This window comes from Musca autumnalis, unplaced genomic scaffold (genome assembly GCF_047663935.1).
Source record: "Musca autumnalis isolate F117 unplaced genomic scaffold, ASM4766393v1 scaffold_1, whole genome shotgun sequence".
NCBI classification, from domain to species: domain Eukaryota; kingdom Metazoa; phylum Arthropoda; class Insecta; order Diptera; family Muscidae; genus Musca; species Musca autumnalis.
In genome coordinates this window covers 91,093,420-91,110,937 of record NW_027411644.1, presented here as the reverse complement: position 1 = coordinate 91,110,937, position 17,518 = coordinate 91,093,420, and the positions used below count along the sequence as shown (strand labels likewise).

General features: G+C 38.3%; 2 protein-coding genes across 4 annotated transcripts in view; one reads left to right on the top strand and one right to left on the bottom strand.

The window, feature by feature from the left end:
- Positions 1-6,619: 6,619 nt before the first annotated feature.
- LOC141403271 (uncharacterized) overlaps positions 6,620-17,518 on the bottom strand; it is a 189,229-nt gene continuing 178,330 nt past the window's right edge. For all 3 annotated transcript variants that reach the window (XM_073985469.1, XM_073985461.1, XM_073985476.1), the window contains one exon: positions 6,620-8,319. In XM_073985469.1, coding sequence (XP_073841570.1) covers positions 6,703-8,319 — 1,617 coding nt within the window. In that variant the 3' untranslated portion in view covers positions 6,620-6,702. The remainder of the gene's footprint in view (positions 8,320-17,518) is intronic.
- Positions 16,602-17,338, top strand: LOC141403309 (peptidoglycan-recognition protein SC2-like). The gene is made up of 2 exons (XM_073985503.1): positions 16,602-16,677; positions 16,772-17,338. Exons 1-2 carry the CDS (start codon positions 16,641-16,643, stop codon positions 17,284-17,286), a joined length of 552 nt encoding a protein of 183 aa, XP_073841604.1. The 5' UTR covers positions 16,602-16,640; the 3' UTR covers positions 17,287-17,338.

Sequence of the window (17,518 nt, the reverse complement as noted above, 5' to 3'; positions counted from 1 at the left end):
CGGACCCGAAAGTCCGGGTTAGACCCGGCTCTACTGAATCGATTGCTGCAAAATGGGTATCATTGGAAAGCTTATGGAAATACCTATCCAACAAGTGGTCATATGATTTCAGGTGATCACCTGACCACCTAAGCTAAAAACTGATTTTTGGACCCGGATTTTTTCATAAAACCCTCAATAGGTCGAAAATGGGTCCATTATGGGCGCCCGCTTAATGTATGTCAGATTATAGCTCGCACTTTAACCTTTCCAAAATGGCGCTATATATTGTAATACCTTCTCTGGATCCATAGATATGGCTCTTAGAATCTCGAAAACAAGGTTTCTCCAAGTGGCTATTTATAGAAAAAATTATAATTTAAAAAAACATTTTGTTCCCGATCTCAAGATTTGCACCTGTCCATAGGAGAAAGTCTTAAATCTCGGGCCGAAGGCCGGCTATGTAAAGGAACATTTATAATTTAAAAGAAAAATGTGTTCCCGTTCCCTAGATTTGCACCTGTCCATAGGAGAAAGTCTTAAATCCCCGGCCAAAGGCCGGCTATTTAAAGAAAAATTTATAATTTAAAAGAAAATTTTGTTCAATTTAGAAATTTAAAATTTCCCATAGACACCTATAATGTAAAGAAATGAGCCCTACAGAACCGAGTTCTGAAGATTCTAAGGGCCATATCTCTGGATCCAGAGAAGGTATTACAACATATAGCACCATTTTGGAAAGGTTAAAGTGCGAGTTATAATCTGACATACATTAAGCGGGCGCCCATAATGGACCCATTTTCGACTTTTTGAGGGTTTTATGGAAAAATCCGGGTCCAAAAATCAGTTTTTGGGTTATATCACCTGACCACATGAAAATAATCCCATCATATGACCACTTGTTGGATAGGTATTTCTATAAGCTTTCCAATGATACCCATTTTGCAGCCATCGGTTCAGTAGAGCCGTTCAGTCTAACCCGGGTTTTGTACCCAGACTTTCGGGTCCAATAACTGGGTAACCGGGTCCGTCCTCCAAGAAAATTATACATTTCCGTGATCAGCGCAACAATATCTACTTCTGGAAAAAATTTCAAAAAAATCGGAGTGTTTTTACTAAACTAGAGTTGTTCCCAAAATTTTGTGGAAGTTGTTCCATGGGATGCCAATATTTCGCTGGTTCTTTTGCATTGGTTCAAATAAAGTTGTGAAAGATCCCATCTTCAGCATTTGAAGGAATTTCAAGAATTGTAAATAAATACAATACGTGAAACATCCGATCTTTTCTCCAACATTAGGACCAATTCTATGAATCCTAAGTACAATTCAATTCCTTTCTTCAACTTTTGTTTTCCTTTATAATATTTTTATATTTTACTTTATGAATTCCTTCCTATTTTGACTTATTCTTGTTCGTGCCATATGACATGCCAAAGCGTTAGTGATGCCATTCCAAAGGTTTGGTATAGATGTCATGCCAAGGTGTTGGTTAAGATACCATTCCACTGGGTTATTGAAGATGCCATCCAAAATGATTTGGATCTTTTAGGGGTCACAGTCTTGTTAAAAGAATGGGCGAAGGCGGTACAAATTTGACATGTCACTTGTACTCATGCTTGAATAGCATCTTTGGCATCGAATAATTTGCTGGAAACCTTAGCGAACAAATAACAATTCAAAGGCAGAGTTGCCGCAAAGTTTGTAAGGAACCATAATTGCAGAAAGGGGTTGCTCCTGATTGGGTCCTCTTCCATTCCTGTTGTCATCCTATGATTCTGAACCGCTTCGCATATCTGAAAAATGTTGGCCAACTTCAACTCCGCCTCCAAATTACGCCAAACTTCCTTGCTTCATTGACACACAGTTGCCAAAAGAACTTCTAATTGTTTTTTATTTGTTACTTTCAACGTAAAAAACAAATAAATAAAATTCATTATCATTACAAATGCAAAATATTCGTTTTTGTCGATTTTTTCTATAAAAAAATGTGAATAATTACATTTTTTTGTTCAACTCACCTTGATTTCTGTAGTGAGAGAAAATTGCCTCACATTCTCACTTTTTTTTACATTTATGATAGGTACTTTTCTCACGAACGTGAGTTTTGTTCTCCCTTATGATGTTTATAATAAGGGAGGAGGCGAGAGTGAGAAAACTCACGGTGAGATGATGTTCATGATTGGGCTGAATATTTTTCTAAAGTTAATTCCGATACAAAACTAACACTTTTCACTTCTGTCGTTTTAAGGAATCTCCATAAATGGGCCCGGTATGGGGCCGTTATTCACAGTAGGCCCTCGTTTTATGGACTTCGCTAAATTACCCAAAAACGTGAAAAAATGCATTTAATTTATTTTGTATGGGCTTCGTATTCAACTATAAGCTAGTTTTAAGGATGTGTAATCATCAAAATTAAACTTAGACACGTGTATCGGCGTTTTTTTAACACCCTGCGTCTAGAACTAAATTTCATGTTACTTTCATGCATCAACTCGAAAAAAAGAACAAAACAAATTTATTAACAAAAATTTTGGGTGTTTTGTTGGCAAATTTAATGTATATATTTTCTTGATATATATTGCAAATACATATTTCATTTATTCGGCGACTTGTATTGAAATTTGATGGAGATTATTTTTGTTTTTGACGTTTTCCATCTAGAATGAAGTTTTGTGGGACAAAACTTAATAAACTCAGATAAAGTACAACATTAACCTTAAACGTGATTTTACTTTTGGAAGATTCCTGGCGTTTAGGTACGATTTAGAGTTTTGGTGTATTCGGGGACCTATAGTAAAATTTTATGAAAAATAATTTTGTAGAATATTTTGATCTGATACGATCAAATTTTAAACGAGGTTTTCAAACGTTTTTGAAAAAAGGGACCAAAAAGACGAGTTTAGTGACTCTCATTAGGGTTATTTTTTTCATAAAAAGATACCCCGCATTGTTGTCTGTAATATTGCCAAAGACACGTTATACCTAAAATGCAAGGATTCCAAGGAATCTGATGTTGAATATTTCAAAACCTGTAGAAATGGGCGGAACTTGCCACGCCTATTTAGTTTACTTCCCGACGTAAACTTTCAAAACTGCGACATAAACTTTCAAAACTGCGATTTTTTTCGGCCCTCTTTTCTTGTGTTGTACAGTGTTATAGATTATATTCCCCTGTTATACGACTTCCTAGGCCTTTTCCATACTTATCAAGTGCCAAATTAAAATTATATTAAAATATTCTGTTCCTATTCATTATGCAATTTTCCTAGCTTTATAAATTGATGTATTCACTCTTAAAGAGACCCTTAACTAATAAAAATCTGGATGTGACACAAAAATAATTTAAAAAGTCATAATTATTTATATAATGACGGAGTGAGTTGCAATTGTTTTGCCCTGCTAAAATATTGGATATTTCTTTTAAGTACGCTATTAAAAGTGGACCACCGTTATAAGGTACAAACATAATTGTGGGTGTTTTCTTCGGAGTATGAAGAACATTTCAATGCTGAAAAACTGAATAAAAAGTTGGTTTTTAGAAATATTATAGCGCTAAAACTAAATTGTATGTGTCAGTTGCAAATGTTATGTCTGATACTGTATATATTCGTCATTTACATAGCTGTACCGTCTATCCGTCGATATTTAACATAGCGCTTCTCAATTTAGTATTGAGTTATCGGCACAGGTACACGTTCTGGTACAGCTACCATAGGACGGTACCTCCCGAGTTTCGACGTTTTGGAGGTTTTAGTTTCATTATCCCACCGAAATGGCTACAATCTGGTGTTTAGTCTTCATTGTGGGTATAAAACATTCCCGCATAGGATATTCGGTACAGGTAAAGTTTTTTTATGTAGCATACATAGAACGGTATCTTCCGATTTTCGGTATTTTGAAGGTTTTAGCGGCATCATTCAACAGAAATGGCTATATTTGGTATTTAGTCAAATATTTTAGCAGAGAACTGTCGGCACAGATCCACGGTTTGATATAGCCCCCCCATAAAACGGTACCTGCCGATTTTTTGAGGATTTTGAATGTTTTGAATGTTAATAATGTGGCTATCAAACCGAAGTGGCTGAAATCTGATTTCAATATAATTTATGGTGGAGGGACTTTCTAAGCATTTTTTAATAAATAACTTTTTTCTCTAAAACGTATAGATTTCCTGCAATCGGGCCTTTTTTTAAAAATGCCGGAAACTTTGAAGGGTAATATAGGTGTGTTGTTACATGACAATCCCTTTGTTTTTGATTGAGAAATACTCCTACTACATTCCTAACAAATCCCTGATTTTATAAATTTTTGAAATTTTCATTAAAAGCGAAAATTACAAAAAAACAAGTAAAAAAGCATCAGTCGACATTGCCACACAGCCTGTGTGGATTGAAATACTTTTTTCAAAAAAAAAAACTTACGTGTTTAGGGGGTTTTCAAAACAATATGGGGATATCGACAGATAGGGTTTTTTTAAACCGAGTTTCGACAATATTTAGAGTACCATTTTAGCGAATATTTTCGAACTTTTGTGGGGGAGGTATCGGAAGGTCCACTCCTTCCACCTCGAATTTCATCCAATATTCGAAGAAATATTACGATATCCAAAGTGTGGACCAACGCAGTATTCCGTTCGACCTCTCCAGTCACTTCATATGGTGCCATAGGGGGTTTTTACAACTTTCGTGCCTTTTTTCTCTCAAGAAGTTTGGACTTGCCCTTGGAAAAAACTTTTACTGTCGTAATTGAGGCAGCGAAAGCGAGTTTCTCCAACAAAAATCAAAGTGATCCGAGAGCAGGTCTTAAAGTGAATTTATCCAAAAACGTGTGTGGGAGGTAACGACGGAGTGGACAAATATAGTCCATATTCGAACCTGACGTATACCTGGTAGATATATTAGAATGTGTAAAGTATGGACCAAATCTGTCACTCCCATCAAGAGTTATCGTACGCACAATTTTTCCGAACATTTTTGAACTTTTGTGGAGGTGGTACCTGAAGGAGTGGACAGATATGGCTTATCTTCGAACTTAAATTAAGTTTGCACAAAATATTACGAAGGCCATATTTTGGACCAAAACGGCAGATCCGTTCGAGAGTTATCTTACGCTCCAACCACTACACACGGTGTCATAGGGGTTTTTCGCACATTTCAGGCTATTTCCTCAGGAAGTTTGGACTTGCCCCTGATGAAACTTGTACCGTCGTATGGGGGTCAGTGAATATATGTTGCTACAACAAAAATCAAATCGATTCGAGAGCAGGCCCTAAAGTGAATTTTCCGAAATTTTGTGTGGGGGGGGGGTACCCGAAGGAGTGGACCGATATGGTCCATATTCGAACTTAAACTCAGTTTGGACAAAATATAACGAAAGCCAAATTTTAAACCAAATCGGCTCATCCGTTCGAGAGTTATCGTGCGCACCAGACAGACAGACGGAAGGACATTGCTAAATCGACTCCAAATTGTCTGAAACACATTTCGTCCAAACATACTTGGGGTCTAAAACTATTATTTCGATTAGGCACATTTTGCCCGTATGAAGCTGTGAAAATTCTCTAGCCTAAAGGCTGAGGGTATAAAAACGATTTTTTTAATGGCTTGCGTTTTAAGTCAAATGCGTGGAATTGCATAAGCCAAATGAAACTTTATAAGCGTGGAATGACAGATAATGCTATAACTATATGCAAAAACCACACAAATATATGCGAAAATACCCGAGTTTTACATACATTTTTGCAACCATTTTTGTAGCGTTTAAGCGACTAGTGGCTTTAAGTGGGTTAATATATCCTCCGTACTATGGTTGAGGGAATAAAAAGGACTTCTTATTTAATCTCGTAGCTGAGGAGTTACTTCCAATGTCTGTCCCATTTGACCGGGGGACCGTTAATCACTTCGAGATTAGCGTCCGGGGATTCGATCGAGTATACAATTACTGTTTGAAGGCTACCGAACATTTTGAGACATGTATAGTACTATGTTCCACGTTAAATTTCCATGACTGTTTTGCGTCTAGGATTACGTCTAAACATTGACATGATCTAATAATGATATTTCTTGACCTTGTAGCTGTATTTCCTTGATAACAAGGAGCCAAAGAACCACATCCTGTGTGGTTTCCCAGTGAGGCGTTCATGACACTACTTTACAGCAGGATGAATTTGAAGCGAATTATCTAAGCTTTCCAACAATACAACATCAATTCGTGCTTTTATGATCGGTACATCAAGTTTATGTGACTTCTAAATAGACCAAAAATCCTTCAGTCAAGTCTGGTTGTTTATGTGACTTGTAAATAGAGCAAAAATCCTTCAGTCAAGTCTGGTGAATACTAGAAGTGTTATCGGGTTCCAAGAAGAAATTGTAAACAATCATCTGTTGCTCTTCCAGAAGAGTATTCTGTTATTTTCCAGGGCGAACGTTATATCATTTGACAAATTTAAGAAAAAATGTAAACAATCGTCAAATGGTCGCCGTTGGGAATCACACAAGATTAATCTGGGCAAACAATCTTCCACAATTTTGAGAAATATTTGCAGGGTTAAGTGTTTATTGTTTATGTGCTTAGTTGTTGTGATGTCACGTTCATGACACGAATGTCTGTGATTAATGAATTTACTCTTATAGAACAGAAAGTCCATTTGGTACCATTTTATTTATTTCTTTATTTTATAAATTCAATTTTAAAAATATATTCTCATGAACATCATTTCTATTCTTTAAGTCCAGGCAACACGTTTTCGACCAAATCTAGGCCTTTCTGCAGTATCAGCTGTAACAACACGCAACGAACGCTGATTTTCCAAACGTTGATTGTCCAATTCACGCGGTGATGGTGCCATGCTTTCCCAAACATCTAAATTCAGATCACGGAATGTTTTAGAAATGTTATCGACATAACGATTTGCGGAGTTTTCTGAGCCGTTGTGTGGGGAAGCTACCTTGGAGGTGACAGTATTACAAGATTGTGGTCTGAGAGATCTAGACAAATTTATGTCTGAATGACAACTCCTTGGGGTACATGCAGCAGATTTTGTTGATTCCTTCTCGCCGGATCTTGGTGAACAGGCGCAAAGACCACGCGGTGATTCCTCTTGTTCCTTTATAAGTTGTTTTAACTTTTCACTGGTACTCTCAATGGCATTTAGATGGGTGGTGCGTATATCCAGCAATTCATTTTCCCGTTCTAAAATATCATTTAACTGCTTGCCTTTAGAATTGCGTCCCATATTCAACATTTCTTTTAGCTGCATATAACGTTCCGAAGCCTGAGTTTGCCACAATTCCTCACAACGATGTAAATTATACTTGGCCTCCGATTCATACATGGCATCAATTTGTGTTAGGGTATACATTTCCGAATCCAATTGTTTTGCAAGTTTTTCCTTAAAGGCCAATATGGCTTCGGATCCACGGCAGGCATATGCGGCTGTGCGTTCTAAAATGCTAATACACAATTTAATGTGATTGCGATAGACTTCGGAACGTTTGCGCATGAACACTTTTATTTTAGTTAAATTATAAGCTCCACCAAAGCTGGAAGGTTGTTGAAGAACAGCATAACTTTCGTCCAGCAATTCGAGTTCCTTTTCTAATTCTGCAATGTTTTCTCGTATCTTTTGTTCCTTTTCCTTAAGGGCTTCACTTTCCCTCTGGTGTTCCTGCAATTGCTCCATGTGGCTTTCTTGAAGGCCTCGGATTTCTTCTATTTCCCGCTGGCGTATTTCCTGACGTTGTTTGTGCAACTCCTCAGCACGATTTTGCTCTGCTTGCAGGCGAAGGCTACGTTCTCGATTTTCTATTTCTTCCTTTTCACGCTCCAACTGATTCTCCACCTGTTTGTCTAACCAATTTAGCTTAGCAATGACCTCGTGATCACTTTTCGATTCAAAAATTAGATTGGCATCATCTACCCCATGACGCCATTTGCCATAAAGTTTCGCCTCCAGTTCGAGTTTACGGCGTATTGCCTGCTGTTCTTTCAAATTGTGATTTATTTTTTCCAGCGTTGTGGTGCTGACAGATCTTACTTTACGTGATCGTTGTCTTTCATTTATTTCTAAATTGTATTGTTCGCGTTCGTTTTCTAAAAGTTCTGCCAGTTTTCTACGACGTTCTTCCAGTTGCTTTTGTTTTTCTTTTTCGTCTTTGGTTCGTTGTAGTTTTTCTTCAGCTTGTTTATAATATTCAGGTGTGGTCCAATTTTCAAAACGTGACGTCACTTTACCCCAATGATCGTAGTACTTATTCACAGCCTGTGTTCGCTCGATGTGCATGTGTTCCACTTCACGTCGCCGGGCGTACATTGCCTGTAGTTGCTGGGCTTTGGTGGCCATCTGAAATGAGAAGAAGAAATTTGTAATATTTTTCAACAAAAAAAAAAATCGAAAGTAGCTCAAGGTGTGATTTATCACATGAAAAAAAAATCTTCTGAAAAAACTTGGTAGATTTCTTATAAAAAAATCATGAAAAATGTCATTTTTCGTGCTCAATAAATGGCCATAACCCCTTAATGTCATTGAATACATATTCCTTTTGACTGAGTTAGGATTGTATAGGTTGAGTTAGGACTGTATAGAGAGCCGAAAGTTCTCTCCATACAGACTGCAGACAGATGCACTTTGGGGCATATATTTTACCTACAACTCCTCTTGGAACATAAAGTTCGCTCGGAAGGGATCATAGGGAGAAATCTTACTAACAATAAGATGTTCCCTATATATCCTGATCAGGCCTTAGTTCGCCCATCTCGAACCGTAAGTAGCTATTCTAAGATCTCTACAACTCTCACTCTTGAATCTTTCAGACATATGAAACAAATAGAATAAAATCAGTCGGCTTCGCCGATAGTTAAATACCCTCGTCGTAATTGCCTCACATCTTTAAATCTGCAACTATAGCCTAAACAGGATGAATACAATGGACCAACGGTCTCCGAGTGAAGCTGTCACCTATACTAATAGATCGCTGCGCATCCTTAAAGCTAACCTAACACGTGCACCTCACACTGGCACTGAACAGCTTACCACAGACAGGTCTATTGCAATATGAAAGGACTACAAGGTTTCCTTGTCTGCCCCTCAAGTGCTGCTGGCCAGTGACTTGACGACCTTATTATTACTTCTGATCTTGTGGATTGAGCGGATGACTTAAAAATGTTATAAAACGACCCTCAAAAACTTGGGGACACCATTGATCAATATTTTCAGGAGGAGCCTCATTTCATATATTTCCATATTCCATATTCCTCAGATGAAAGAACTGCACTAACTCAGCTATGTAGATATTTAACATATCACATATGCTATCGACGATAGGGCCCGACGCCAATCAATATCGTACAATCATCATCCACATACATTACGATCTCTATGTCGTCTAAAGGTTGTGAAATTTCAGAAAGGTAGAGGTTAACTAATTTAGGAGATATCACCCCGCCTTGGAGAACTTCCAGTTTCATCCTATAGGCCTTCGACTTCTTACTTCCTCAAACGACTGGCGTCCGCACGTATAGTTGATTACACAATGTTTCAAACACGACTGGAGAGAAGTCTTCTCTATACCCTCGAACAGATTGACATGGTTGACGGTATCGAAAGAATTCGATAGATCAAGATCAACCCTGTTTCAGTCATCGACTGATATATGTGCATAAGGCGTGTTATGCTATTGTGATGCTGTGTATTTTTTGAAACTGAGAAACTGCTGCTCATCATTTTGAGGAGTTGTGCCTCAAGAATCTATGATATTGGCCACAAGATGGGCATCGGCCTATACGATTTAAAGGCCGATTGCATATCAGGTGACGTCTCCAACATCGCCCATAGTCAATTGTGGTGGTACCTCCTCGGCTGGGCTGGTTCTTATACAGATTAGCACACTGCACTTCACCCTATCACTCCCATTGTATTCTATAAACTGCCGGTAAAAATAATACGCGTACCTCTTTGGATCAAGATTCTACACACAATTTACTTAATCCTGTACCAATGTTGCATTGCTTCAGGTGGTCTATCCACTTTTTCCTTTTATGTTCGCCTACAAGCCTGTTGCTTCAAGAGAAAGTTCTTTAACCCTTACGTCTTCAGGGTTCGTACGAAGAAGTTCATCACGCTCTTTCCCTAATCCCGTAGCCTCTGTCGGGAAGTTAGGTCTGATTTTGGGTATTCGACCAGCAGATATGTAGTGAGCGGCTGCAGCAGTGGTGATGTCCCGGATAATTCTCTCAGCTATCCGAGGATCTGAGGGAATGAACAGCTCTCTGTAGCGCGATTCTCTAACTCATATTTTGAGTTTCCGACAAAAATCGGTAACATTACAATTCTTACAATTTCGGTAATTAACGATATTTTTCGGTAAGTTAGCGACGAATAGAAAGTAGTCGTAAAGTTTTACCGATAGCAAGAGTGCTGCCAACTTTTATTTGAAATTTTCATTCATAATTTTGCGTTTTAATTTGCCGATATTTGTCGGTAACTCAAAAATTGTGTTAGAGAATCGCACTACTGAAGCGGTGATTGGTAAATTTTCGAAAATCTTGCCAGTCAGCCTTCCCATGGTACAGAAAAGTACGGAGTTCAGAGGTTATGAAGTCGGGCTGTCTATTTACGGAGACGATTATAGGAAGGTGGTGGAAAATGACGGGTTATCTGGATACTTCATTTATCAGACCTGGTGCCACAATGGTTATATCTGGCGAGCGGTGGAAATCTCCTCTTTTCCTTGTATGAGCGTCTTCATTCACCGTGCAAAACGTGGAGCTATAAATTTGCTCGGCCAGCGCTGTAGCCGTCTGGTCATTACCTGGACCGAATGTCAAGGCTCATGATGGGCACTGAAGCCCGGACGGTTATTGTCTTCTAGAAGCGAACTAATGCCTGGCATATAACGCAAGGCAAAGCTATTCATCAGCAGTATATACACATTCAGCAACTGTACCTAGGCAGTACTACACGTTAGTGTTATCCCCATACATTCCATGTTTGGGTCACTAGAGTCAAGCGCGAAAGGTGTGTACTACACAGACTGATGTATAAAGAAGGAAATTTCTCATCCGCCGTTTCTTGTACGATTCTTCCGCAAAACGTTAACACCATCGCAACTTTGCAAGCTACAGTTAATGGTGAGCTTTGTTTCCTGGATCGGGGCGACCATGATGTTTTCCGACTCATAAAGTCTACTATTCCGCAGTGTTTGTTGAGGAGACCGTTGCAATTTAATTGGAGGAATCATGCATTTCCGGGGCGCTGAACAACAACTTGGAGTGTTAGACGCTGCGTTTGTTGTTGTTGGGTACACTACGGGGGTGTCTCGTATTCCGACGAAGACGATTATTCTGACCACGAAGTTGAAGACACACTGGGAGATGCTCTGGTGCAGCAAGCAGCAACATAAATCCTATCGCAGTAATCCTGGAGGCTACAAATACCCACCCACCATCCATTACATCTGTAATATAATGGATGCGAATCTGACAAATGGAACAGATCCATAACCCGGGGTTCTTTTCTGTCTTGACGCGGACCAAAATAGCTCGGCTCAGGCATTCCGGTATAAATTGCCGCTCCCATGGTGAAAAAAGGTATACATATAGCGTACGAACACAAGCACATAATTGTTGAGGTAACGGCCCCTGGTAGAAGATTCCTTCGAGTCACCGGTGCATTGAACGAGCCGCTGTGGGACTGACGCATTTCGTTAGTTATCGTGCCCACCAGCCATTTTAGTTCGTCAGCTGAGGATTTTTTGAGCTCTTAGACTATTATGGCATGAAGCGCTGTATCGGTGTTGCTGGAAGGTTTTCTTAAAACTTTTAGGACATTATCTCAGGAAATATGGACTTAACCCCGTCATACTAAGGGTCTGCATCTAATCTATGTCTGGACCAAATCCGATGGAGTATATAGCAAAACATGGACCTTGATTGACTATTTTTGATGGAGAAATTTTATGAAATCAGGGAACCTAAAATGCCAAAAACAGGTAATTCGGTAAAGCAATTTGTCTAAAATCCTCAAAATATTTAAAATCGGAAGGTACCGTTATATGGGGGCTATACCAAAATATGGAACTTTATTGATAATTTTCAGTGAAAACGTTTTGTGAAACATGGGAGTCTCAAATGTCAAATTACAGGTAGTTCGGTTAAAAAATTAAGCTAAAATCCGTAAAACAAAAAATCGCGAGATACTTTAAATGGAGACGTTTTATGACCACCGCACAGTTTTTCCAGAATCGTTTTTTCCTGGTCAAAACTTTGTAACTTTTGAACGGATAGAGATATATTCATAATTCTTTCAGCTTTCCGATGCATTAAAAGCCACCAAATTCGGTTTAGCGGTTGCAGAGGAATTCAAAGTCAAATATAACAATTTGAGTTTTTTCATATTTTGAATCGAAATATGAGTGTTTTCGAGTTTTTCATATTTAAAAAAGGTCAAACCAAAAAAAAACAGCATAAAAATACATAAAAAAGTATCAGTCGGCTTTGCCGACAGAGATATGCCCTCAGCCTGTGTGGATTGATATACTTTTTTTCAAAAAAAAACTTATGTATTTAGGGGGTTTTCAAAATGTTGGCCATATGCACCGACAAAAGTATGGATAGGATTAAAGCTCAATTTGCGGGGATATCGATAGATAGGGCTTTTTTTTATCACACTAGCCGGCGAAAAACATAATATAGCTATGTATATATTCGGTTCGAGCTCTGCAGCCACTACATATGGTGCCATAGGGGTTTTTTACAACCTTCGCGCTGTTTTCTCAAGAAGTATGGGCTTTCTCCTGAAAAAACTTTTACTGCCGTAATTGAGGCAGCGAATGCAAGTTGCTTCAACAAAAATCAAAGTGATTCGAGAGCAGGTCTTAAGTGAATTTATCCAAAATTTGGTGTGGGAGGTACCCGAAGAAGTGGACAAATATAGTCCATATTCGAACCTGATCTATAGCTGGTAGATATTTTAGGATGTGTAAAGTATGGACCAAATCGCATCAAGAGTTATCGTGTACACAATTCCGAACATTTTTAACTTTTGTGGGGGAGGTACCTGAAGGAGTGGGCCGATATGACTTATCTTCGGACTTAAACTAAGTGTGCACAAAATATTACAAAGACCACTTTTGGACCTTATCGGCAGATCCGCTCTAACCACTACAAACGGTGTCATAGGGCTTTTTTGTCCCTTTCAGGCTATTTTCTCAGGAAGTATGGACTTGCCCCTGATGAATCGTATACCATTATATGGGGAGCAGTAAATGCAAGTTGCTGCAACAAAAATCAAAGCGATTCGTGAACAGTTCCTAAACTGAACTTTTCCGAAATTTTGTGTGGGAGGTACCCGAAGGAATGGACCGATTGAGTCCATATTGGAACCTCATCTAAGTCTGGTAAAAATTTCACGATGTGCAATGTATTGACCAAATCGGTTACTTCAATTAAGAGTTATCGTGCGCACAAATTTTCCGAACATTTCCGAACTTTTGTGGGGGAGGTACCGGAAGGAGTTGACAAAATATTGCGAAAGCCAAATTTTGGACCAAATCGGTTCATCCGTTCGAGAGTTATCGTGCGCACCAGCCAGCCAGACAGACGGACGGGCATTGCTAAATCGACTCCAAATTGTCTGATACACATTTCGTCCAAACATACTTGGGGTCTAAAACCATTATTTCGATGAGGCACATTTTGCCCGTATGAAAGTGTATACACCCTCGTTAGCATAAATGCTGAGGGTATAAATATCAGCTACATTGGTTGTTTAATGTGGCTAAAACCTTGAAAATACCGAAAATCGGAAAAATTTTATGGTCTATTGGAAACCCTCAATGCAAAATTTCGGAATATTTGGGCGTGAAACATATGTAAAAACTTCAAAATCCCGACGTTATATGGGGTCTATATCAAAACGTGGACCTATGTCCATAATTTTTATCAGAAAAGTTTTTTGTAAAGTGAAAATCCCGCATCTCAAAATTCAACCAATTTGGTTGATAAGTTTAGCTAAAATATTCAAAATACCGAAACCAACGCCAACTCCTTTTATATTTGGCCACCGTAAATTTGAACTCGCGACATAATGCAGCGTTTTTTTTGAGGTTATGCGCCATTATCTCGGGAAAAAAATTACAATGACGTTACGGGGGCCGCACGAACATCCTGTTACAAAAAAATTTCATAACGATTCGTGAGGTGTCACTAAACTGCACTTAAGTCAAATTTTGTGTGGGAGGTACCTGAAGGAGTGGACCGATATAATCCATATTCGAACCTGATGTATGCCTAGAGGTAGTATTACCATATGCAAAGTTTGGTTCAATTCCGTTACTCGCTTCGAGAGTTATCCTGCGCACAAGTTTTGCGACAATTTTTGAACATTTGTGGGGGAGGTACCTGAAGGAGTGCACCTATATGGCCCATCTTCGAACTTAAATCAAATCTGGACAAAATATTTCGATACCCAAAATTTGAACCGAATCGATTGATCCGTTCGAGAGTTATCGTGCGCACCAGCCAGCCAGACAGACGGACGGACATTGCTAGATCTACTCAAAATTGTCTGGAACGGATATCGTACAAACATACTTGGGGTCTAAAACCATTATTTCGCTGAGGCACATTTTTGGTCGTATCAAAGTGTATATACCCTCTATAGCCTAAAGGCTGAGGGTATAATCAAATAGAACATTGGTGGTGTTTTTTCTTGGGACAGCTTTTACAATTGTGATTTTTCAAAATAGTCTAGCTTAATCCCATTGTTGTTGTTTTAATATTTAAAAAAAACTAATTTATTAGTGGGGAGAAGGTTGGGCATTGTTCGCCAAGGGGTAAGGCAGGGAATACTAGTTTCGATCATCGCCACAGGATCTTATCAGTTCCCTTGGTTTTGCTTGTGGTTGGTTATGGCTAGAGAAGCTACCAACAACATTCTGTTGTGTTGTCTTCGTTTAAAATCAACGACAAATAACAGTGGAAGAAGGTATGCTTTGTTTTGCAAACACTTTCCTCGGGGTTGTGTGAGGTTGCCAAAGAAAAACTTCTCATTGAAGTTTTTTCTTGATTCACCTTTATACTTCGAGCTGACGATTGATGTTTGGGTATAAAAATTTGTTTGTTGAAGAAGTTATTGAAAAATAGCTCAGGTGGAGAATATCCACAAACAAAAAACAAGGGAACTGATGAGATCCTGTGGCGAGGATCGAAACTAGTCTTCCTTGCCTTACCCCTTGGCGAACAATGCCAATCCTTCTCTACTAATAAATTAGTTGTTTTAATTATTATAACAACAACAATGGGATTAAGCCAGACTATATTGCAAAATCAAAAAAAAACCTTTGGAAAATTTTTTTAAAAAACTTTTTTAAATTTTTTTCAAAAAAATTAAATTATTAAAAAAATTCTCCTTGGGTTTTCATAAACTCTTATAAAAACTCATAGATTAAAAAAGTCCATTTGTGTGAAAAAGCTATAATTTATATTTGAAACGGTATGAAAAAGAACACATTTTTACCCATTTTAACGGACGGGACGAGGCGGGCTGAAAGAAAGTCACTCTCGGGCATCATTCTGTGAAAACGGAACTTTGTTCCAAGCTGTTCCCTAAAAGTTCTAGTCCACCAAACTTGGAATTTCGCCAAAATTTGGCACCTGAGGAAAAATAAAATAGCTCACTTTGTGTAAACGCTACGGTAATTTATTAGAACGACTCTTAAAGACAACAATCCTACCTATCTAACAGAAAAACTATGAACACAAAATCTGTTATAGTTTCTAACAAATAGCTGTTTTTTCTCCAGAAATTTGCAAAAATTACGTATTTTCCAACATTGGGAAACATTTTTTGTCTTTAGGAGCACGCCACCCACGCCCACACCACACCTTCCAATATTTTGATCTAATTTTTTGCTTTCCTTAGTTTCAATATGTTTCGAATCCCTTGTAGAAATTAACAATCGGTGACAACAAAAAATGGGGTTTTGGCCAGGAAAATCGATTTCTGAACCCCTGTGTACCGGTAACCTCAAATGTAAAATAACAGGTCGTTCGGTCTAATAATATAAATATATATCCCAGAATCGTTTCTAATATTTTCCAACACTTTCCATTGCTGATATATTGAAAGCAATGTTTACATTCTGCGAGGAGATTCCCACTGTATGACAACACATGCTTTTCGAGAATATTCGTTTAATTTGCATAAATATTTTTTTTAAGTAAGTTAAACATGTATTTCCCCCTCCAACAATTTAACGGTATTTTAAATTTAATTTATATAGATAAAATTCTCCTTAGGAGAGCTCCAAACATTTATCAAATAAACAATGACCACACGCCCGTGTATTGATAATGCCATGAAATGGCAAAATATTAGTTTTATCTATTGGAATATCTCTTTAACTATCTTGGAAATGAAAAAGTTCTTCCTCAAACAGCAGTTATTGTGACGATAATCTGTCTAGAGGCTAATTAAAGTAAATCCCAAAAAGAAATCACAATAGAGCAAAGGCATTTTTTTGCTTCAAATTATCAGTAGCCGTATTTTGAAAAAAATTACAATAACAACAAGAAAAAAATCACACAGTTTGGTATTTAAAGGCTCGATCGTGGGAATCAGTCATCAGTAATATTCTAGTCTTCAACAACGCTGAACACAAAACAATGAAAGCCTTCATTGCTCTTTTGGCCGTACTCTGCTGTAAGTTGAAATTGCGTTTTTCTTTTCTAATCTGCTGCTGCTCTCATTTAACAACAACTCATGTACAATTGTTTTTGTTTTACTTTTCCATTAGTCGCCAGTGGCATTTCTGCCATTAGCATTGTCAGCAAATCCGAATGGGGTGGCCGTGCTCCCACCTCCAAGAGCTACTTGTCCAAGGGCTTGAGCTATGTCGTAATCCATCATTCGGCTGGTGCCTACTGCAACACCTTCGCCACTTGCAGCGCCCAAATGCGTAACATGCAATCCTACCACATGGACTCTTTGGGCTGGGCTGATATCGGTTACAATTATGGTATTGGTGCTGATGGCAACATCTATGAAGGTCGTGGTGCTGGTGTCTTGGGTGCCCATGCCACCAACTGGAACAGCAAATCCTATGGCATTATGTTCATCGGTAACTACAACGACTACACTCCCACTGCCACCCAAATTGCCAAGGCTAAGGAATTGATTGCCTGGTTGGTATCTCAGGGTTATGTTGCTTCCAACTACACCGTCTATGGTCATCGTCAAGTTGGTTCCACTGAATGCCCCGGTAACAATTTGTACAATGAAATCAAGAAATGGGCTAACTGGAAGGCTTAAATTTGAAAATGCAAAACAATAAAATTTAAATGATTTACTAAAGAAAAAGAAATGCAGAATGTTTTATTTGAAGGATTGTCTGCTGAAGTTGATGAAAGTGATAATTACACACACCACTATGTGGCGAAGGTATTATAAGTTGGTTTTCGCCAAAAAGTTTGTAACACATCGAAATAATCGTCGTTGACCCATACTTATTCCAAAATGAATGTCTCGACGAACTGAGTCGATC

Bases quoted from the DNA above. Each gene is read 5' to 3' on its own strand.
- LOC141403309 (XM_073985503.1), top strand. From the start codon at position 16,641: ATGAAAGCCTTCATTGCTCTTTTGGCCGTACTCTGCT. The intron at 16,678-16,771 runs GTAAGTTGAAAT...CTTTTCCATTAG, and splicing joins TCTTTTGGCCGTACTCTGCT to TCGCCAGTGGCATTTCTGCC.